Below are 7,850 nucleotides of genomic sequence, written 5' to 3' on the forward strand. Positions count from 1 at the left end.
CAACAACAACTACAACGACACCACCACCACAACCACCACAACCACCAACAACGAGATGTTGTAAGAGACACCGTGAATTACTTGCAATCCTGGTGAGTTGGTTGATATGATGGACGACGACAACAACAACAACAACAACAACAACAACAACAACAACAACACCTCCACCACCAACAACAAAAAAACAACAACACCACCACCACCACCACTAACAACAACAACAACAACAACAACAACAACAACAACAACAACTACAACGACACCACCACCACAACCACCAACAACAAAAATCCATTAAAAACCGTTATTTTCCATTTCTCAACCGATTTTTATGAACATTTGTGAAAAGGTCCGTTGTCCCTTACTGAAGATATCGAGATGTTGGACGAGACTTCGTTATTTACTTGTAATCAGGTAATCTAGGTGTACATCAAATCTCGTAGCACGAGATGTTGGACGAGACTTCGTCATTTGCTTGTAATCAGGTAATCTTGGTGTACATGAAATCTGGTAGCACGAGATGTTGGACGAGACTTCGTTATTTACTTGTAATCAGGTAATCTAGGTGTACATCATATCTCGTAGCACGAGATGTTGGACGAGACTTCGTCATTTGCTTGTAATCGCTCTCTCTCTCTCTCTCTCTCTCTCTCTCTCTCTCTCTCTCTCTCTCTCTCTCTCTCTCTCTCTCTCTCCCTCTCTCTCCCTCTCTCTCTCTCTCTCTCTCTCTCTCTCTCTATTTCTCTCTCTCTCTCTCTCTCTCTCTGCCAAACATATATGCATTTACCATCCAAAGCACTGCATTTTCCGAGGAAAGATATCATCATAAACAGAGAGAGAGAGAGAGAGAGAGAGAGAGAGAGAGAGAGAGAGAGAGAGAGAGAGAGAGAGAGAGAGACTAAAGAGAGAGAGAGAGAGAGATAGAGTAAACAAGTATGAAACAATAACAACAAAACAACAACAAGAACATTACACACAAAAAAGGACAGTATTGTCATCAAAACAACAACAACAACAAACACAACAGCCACAACAACAACCACAACAACTGACAAGATTTCTAGGTGTGGAACCTCTCTCTCTCTCTCTCTCTCTCTCTCTCTCTCTCTCTCTCTCTCTCTCTCTCTCTCTCTCTCTCTCTCTCTCTCTCAATGATGGCTCCTTCGCTTGGGGTATGCAGTGCCAGGCACTGCACTTCTACTTAATTATTATTATTATTATTATTATTATTATTATATGGGATGTCACACGTACGGAATAGGCGATGTGAACTGTTGTCGCACAGCTAAGGAGCAGAGTACGCTCGTACAGAAATGAACTCACACACACACACACACACACACACTGTAACCTGCGTGAGAATGAACTCACACATCGATGTCACTCACACGTACGGAATAGGCGATGTGAATTGCTGTCGCACAGCTAAGGAGCAGAGCACTGTATTAGTTTCAACCACAGCACTTGTACTGAGACTAGCGGTAAGATGGCAGAAACGTACCTGAGCAAAAGAAATAAAGAAAAATTGACTGTTGGCGGTTATGCATTCCGCTTTGACAAGAGGAGCTCGAATGATCCCGAATTGCTCTTTTGGAGATGCGACCAAAAACTCTGCAAAGCCAGGATACATACAAGGAATGGGGAGGTAGTACACGAGATCGGAGACCATCAGCATGCCCCAAATCTTCCAAAAGTGGAGGCTGACAAGGCCTTAAATCGCATGAAGTCCCAAGCACACACAACGCGGGATGCCACTCGTCAAATTCTGGCGGATGTCCACGACGGATTATCTCAAGCTACAGTGCTAAGTCTTCCCAGCAAGTTTTCCATGACAAGGTCTATTCAACGACAGCGGCAACGCAACAACTTGCCCAGGTTACCAGCCACGCTTGCAGAACTTGGTCAAATCCCAGAGGACATGAAGGTGAGTGTGTGTGTGTTTGTGTGTGTGTTTGTGTGTGTGTGTGTGCGTGTGTAAGCTGTGTGCCAGTACAGGCATGTGCGCGCTCCCCCCCCCCCCCTCTCTCTCTCTCTCTCTCTCTCTCTCTCACACACACACACACACACACACACACACACACACACACACACACACACACACACACATATATATATACACACAGACACATACACACATACACACACTTAGCATATTTTTTTATATGTGTGGCAGGTTCTCACAGACGGAACTACTTTCCTGGCGAACGACTCTGGTCGAGGAGCGGACAGGATTCTTCTTTTCGCCACACCTGATGGTCTTCAGTTGTTGTTTGAGCAGAAAGACTGGTTCGCAGATGGGACATTCAAGGTGGCCCCGGGGTACTTTACTCAGGTGTATTCGATTCACGTGCTTTACATGGGATCGACAATTCCTGTTGTTTTTGCCCTGCTTCCAAGTAAGTCTAGTGCCACATATGATAGACTTCTCCAAGCTTTGGTTACGCTGAGACCAGGCATTGCGCCAAGCACGTTGATGACCGACTTCGAAAGAGCCGCGGTTTCAGCGTTCGATGAAACTTTCCCTGGATTACAGCTGACGGGTTGTCACTTCCATCTGGCACAGAATGTCTGGCGACACATCCAAGACCATGGACTCGCAACTGTGTACAGAGATGAGGAAGAGTTTGCAAAATTGATGAGAATGCTGCCAGCTCTCGCCTACCTTCCTCCTGCAGACGTTGAGAATGCATTCGAAACTGTGTTTGACCCCACATCGGTTTTCTGGGACGCACGTGCCCAACCGATCATAGATTATTTCGAGGACACATACATTGGACGTCCTCGACGTCGTGGACCACGCCATCAACCGATGTTTGCTGTGCAGATGTGGAACCTTCACGAAAGGACCCTGACGGACAATGCTAAGTCCAACAACAGCGTTGAAGGGTTTCACAACGCCTTCCAGGGCCTCCTCGGGGCGCATTCACCGAGCCTGTGGCGGCTTATCGCTGCGCTCAAGAAAGAACAGATCCTTGTGCAGGCCGACATCACCCGCCTTCTGGCATGCCAGGCTCCCGCCCCCAAGCGCCGGAAGTACAGAGACCTGCAGGTGCGTGCCAAACGGATCATTGTGCAATACAATGCTGGCCAGCGTGGCTTGATCGACACAATGGAAGGTCTGGCCTTCACCTTCATATTTTAGATCATTTAAGTGCTTTTAGTCATCCCGGTGATTTTAATGTGCCAGCGCGGCCGTTGTTCATGTTCAGTCGTCAATAAAAGTATGCAAAAGTATGCTGGCCAGCGTGGCTTGATCGACACAATGGAAGGTCTGGCCTTCACCTTCATGTTTTAGATCATTTAAGTGCTTTTAGTCATCCCGGTGATTTTAATGTGCCAGCGCGCCCGTTGTTCATGTTCAGTCGTCAATAAAAATATGCAAATTTTTGTTCTCCCTGGTGTGTGTGTGTGTGTGTGTGTGTTTGTGCGTGTGTGTGTGTGTGTGTGTTTGTGTGTGTGCGTGTGTGTGTGTGTGTGTGTGTGTGTGAGTGTGTGTGTGTGTGTGTGTCGGTGTGTGCGTGTGTGTGTGTGTGTGTGTGTGTGTGTGTGAGTGTGTGTGTGTGTGTGTGTGTGTGTGTGTGTGTGTGTGTGTGTGTTACAGACTACACCATAAACATAAACACCATCACACATAAACAAACAAACACGCAAAATAACGGATCAAATAACGACTATTCAGAAAACAGCACACAATGACACCTACGGCGCTCAAATGTCCGGCGCTGTAAAGTGGGGCGCTCAAATGTCGCAGCGCTCAAATGTACGGCGCTGTAAAGTGCGGCGCTGAAATGTCGCAGCGCTCAAATGTACGGCGCTGTAAAGTGCGGCGCTGAAATGTCGCAGCGCTCAAATGTACGGCGCTGTAAAGTGCGGCGCTGAAATGTCGCAGCGCTCAAATGTGCGGCGCTCAAAAGTGCGGCGCTAAAATGTGCGGCGCTCAAATGTTGGCGCTCAAATGTTGGCGCTCAAAAGTCGTGTCACCCGCAAATACACATAGAAACACTTACACACAATCACAGACACAGGCGCACACCACAAACACACACTCATACGCACGTGCGCACGCATGCACGTTCACATACTCAAGCTCTCTCTCACACACACACACATACCTGAAGTGTGGATGGTTACCTAAGAGGCGGCACTGGGTGTAGTGCCTTTCTAGTGCACTTGCACTACAACAGCACTGGGTGCAGTACTCGCTCCGTCATCGAAGAATTTTGCACTAAAAAATGCACAAAATTTGACCTATTTCGTCGCCTATAGAGGACGGAAAGAATGTCATTTTGAACATTGTTATGACATTCTTTCCGTCAAAAAAGTGAATTTAACGGTGTTAAATGAAGCGACCATCCACACAATTAGGTTGCCATCCAGAGTTTAGGTTGCCATCCACGTGTGGATGATTGCCTTATGGTGATTTAGGCAACCAAACATGTGGAAACGTGGGTACACACACACACCTCACACCTCACACACACACACACACACACACACACACACACACACACACACCCAACACTCACCCAACACACACACACACACACACACACACACACACACACAATCTCACCCAACACACACACATACCCGACACACGCACACACACACACACATACACACACATACACACACACACACACACACACACACACCCACACACGCACACACACACACACACACACGCACACAGACACACACACATACACACACCTCTTGCTTATGGCAAACATATTAATGAAATCCGCACTGTGTCTTTGTCTCAGCCTGGTTGTCGGACTGTCTGTCTGTCTATCTGTCTGACTGTCTGTCTGTCTGTCTGTCTATCAGTTTGTCGGTCTGTTTGTCGTGCCCTTTAGGTCCATTGGTTAGCGATAAAGGTAAAAACGAAACTGCATCACAGTGAATAAATGACCCCTACGTATTTCGTGTTCCATATACCTATGGCTTCCATTCACTCATTATTGGTTTTTCTCTGCTCTTACTAAAATGACGACAGGATCGATGTCTGCTGCCTAAAGACACGTTTTTTTGGGGTCTGTTCTTGGGTAGCATATCGCGTTTTGCCTCATCGTCAAACTAACCCGTCTCCTAATTGAAAATGGCTCTCAGTTACAAGCAACTATTCCGATGCATAACCCATTTATTCTCAAAAGGATGATACTTCTTCTTCTTCTTCTTCTTCTGCGTTCGTGGGCTGAAACTCCCACGTACACTCGTGTTTTTGCACGAGTGGAATTTTACGTGTATGACCGTTTTTTACCCCGCCATTTAGGCAGCCATACGCCGTTTTTCGGAGGAAGCATGCTGGGTATTTTTGTGTTTCTATAACCCACCGAACTCTGACATGGATTACAGGATCTTTTTCGTGCGCACTTGGTCTTGTGCTTGCGTGTACACACGGGGGTGTTCGGACACCGAGGAGAGTCTGCACACAAAGTTGACTCTGAGAAATAAATCTCTCGCCGAACGTGGGGACGAACTCACGCTGACAGCGGCCAACTGGTTACAAATCCAGCACGCTACCGACTGAGCTACATCCCCGCCCTAAAAGGATGATACAAACAACGGGCCCGGTAGCTCAGTTGGTAGAGCACTGGAGTTGTGATCCTGAGGTCGCAGGTTCGAATTCGGGCCGGGGCGGACACGGGTCAACTTAATGTGCAGACCCAGAGACGGAAGCCATGTCCCATCCCCGTGTCACTACAATGGCACGTAAACGATCTCGGTCATAAGTGCAGATGGCTGATACCACCTAAACACGCATACACTTGTGTATCTCATCAAAAGCCGTGAGAGCGTAAAACTCGAATCATATAACCCATATGTGGTCCTACAGAGGTGAAAAATTTAGCCTGTGCGACATGAACCATTCTCTCTTTCTTTTACAAACATCCCAAAGAAGAACCAGGGCACCCCACAGACGCAGCACCTGGAGGGTCCCGGGACGCGAATTTTTTTTTCACACGTCAGTTGCGGGCTTTCAATCCCCAAGGCTGGTTCCGAGTAACTACGAACGTAATCGGAAGTTCCGATGTTTACCAAGTCAAAGAGCCGAGTCCAACACTATCCTTGCGTCATCCAGAGATACTGTACAGATCTCTGCGTCATCTTTGCAAGCAGCTTCGGAGATTTCAAAATGTTTGCTGTGTGCAACACATGTTCAACGACAACATCTAATACGGATATTTTGGATGTTTTGAAGGAAATAACTTCTTTTTCTTGTCGTAAAACTAAAATACACCCTCCAACAAGTCGCGTAAGGCGAAAATACAATATTTAGTCAAGTAGCTGTCGAACTCACAGAATGAAACTGAACGCAATGCCATTTTTCAGCAAGACCGTATACTCGTAGCATCGTCAGTCCACCGCTCATGGCAAAGGCAGTGAAATTGACAAGAAGAGCGGGGTAGTAGTTGCGCTAAGAAGGATAGCACGCTTTTCTGTACCTCTCTTTGTTTTAACTTTCTGAGCGTGTTTTTAATCCAAACATATCATATCTATATGTTTTTGGAATCAGGAACCGACAAGGAATAAGATGAAAGTGTTTTTAAATTGATTTCGACAATTTAATTTTGATAATAATTTTTATATATTTAATTTTCAGAGCTTGTTTTTAATCCAAATATAACATATTTATATGTTTTTGGAATCAGAAAATGATGGAGAATAAGATAAACGTAAATTTGGATCGTTTTATAAATTTTTATTTTTTTTTACAATTTTCAGATTTTTAATGACCAAAGTCATTAATTAATTTTTAAGCCACCAAGCTGAAATGCAATACCGAAGTCCGGGCTTCGTCGAAGATTACTTGACCAAAATTTGAACCAATTTGGTTGAAAAATGAGGGCGTGACAGTGCCGCCTCAACTTTCACGAAAAGCCGGATATGACGTCATCAAAGACATTTATCGAAAAAAGGAAAAAAAACGTTCGGGGATATCAATCCCAGGAACTCTCATGTAAAATTTCATAAAGATCGGCCCAGTAGTTTGGTCTGAATCGCTCTACACGCACGCACGCACGCACGCACGCACGCACGCACACACACACACACACACACACATACACCACGACCCTCGTTTCGATTCCCCCTCGATGTTAAAATATTTAGTCAAAACTTGACTAAATATAATTAAAAAGCATGCACGCGTATGGGAGCCACAAACCATACTGGCACACGCTGATGCTGGTGATTCTGACTGTACACTGTTACAACTGCCTGTGGTGGGAGGGCGTTCCATTCGCCAATGGTGCGAGGAAAGAAAGACTGCTGTCTGTATGATGTTCTGCAGGCTGGGAGTTTATGAGCCTCAGCATGGAGTGAGCGAGTGCAGTGCTGAGTGCAATTCTTTTCGCTCTATCCTATTCATTCACACATTGACCCTGCAGCAGTGACGATCATTTCTAGATTGCAATCGGCAAAGTTCGTAGCTCGGATTGCACTCATTCTAGCACTACCGTGTGCTGGGTCAGCGAGACACGAACGACAACTCAAATCGATAAGCATCCGAACACATCGGAACTTCTGTTTACGTTCGTAGCTACTCGGAAATAGCCCGTAACTGACGTGTGACATTTTGTTTCGCTCCCGGGACCCCAACTGTAACGAATAAGAGGCACAAGTCGGACCACGCCAAACCAATCTGAACCAGACACTTGTTTGTCCAGAGGTATGCGGGCAGTGACGTGCAAAGAGGGGTCACGTGACGTTTCCGACCCATTTTATTGGCTGAATGGCAGGTCGGTGACCCCGTCAACTCATGACGAGGCTGGAGTGTGTGAGATTGCGACCGGACGTTGACAGGGCTGAACCAGATTCCGCTTCTGAGCAGTGCCAGGAATTAT

At 46.2% G+C, this 7,850-nt stretch overlaps 1 protein-coding gene across 1 annotated transcript; it reads left to right on the top strand.

Annotated features, from left to right (window-relative positions):
- Positions 1–1,852: 1,852 nt before the first annotated feature.
- Positions 1,853–3,142, top strand: LOC138956223 (uncharacterized; the record flags this gene model as incomplete). Its single annotated transcript, XM_070327633.1, has 2 exons — positions 1,853–1,924; positions 2,564–3,142. Coding segments are annotated over 2 exons (651 nt in total), but the record flags the coding sequence as incomplete, so codon positions are not given.
- Positions 3,143–7,850: the final 4,708 nt, after the last annotated feature.

Source organism: Littorina saxatilis, unplaced genomic scaffold, assembly GCF_037325665.1.
Source record: "Littorina saxatilis isolate snail1 unplaced genomic scaffold, US_GU_Lsax_2.0 scaffold_3324, whole genome shotgun sequence".
Taxonomy (NCBI): Eukaryota; Metazoa; Mollusca; class Gastropoda; order Littorinimorpha; family Littorinidae; genus Littorina; species Littorina saxatilis.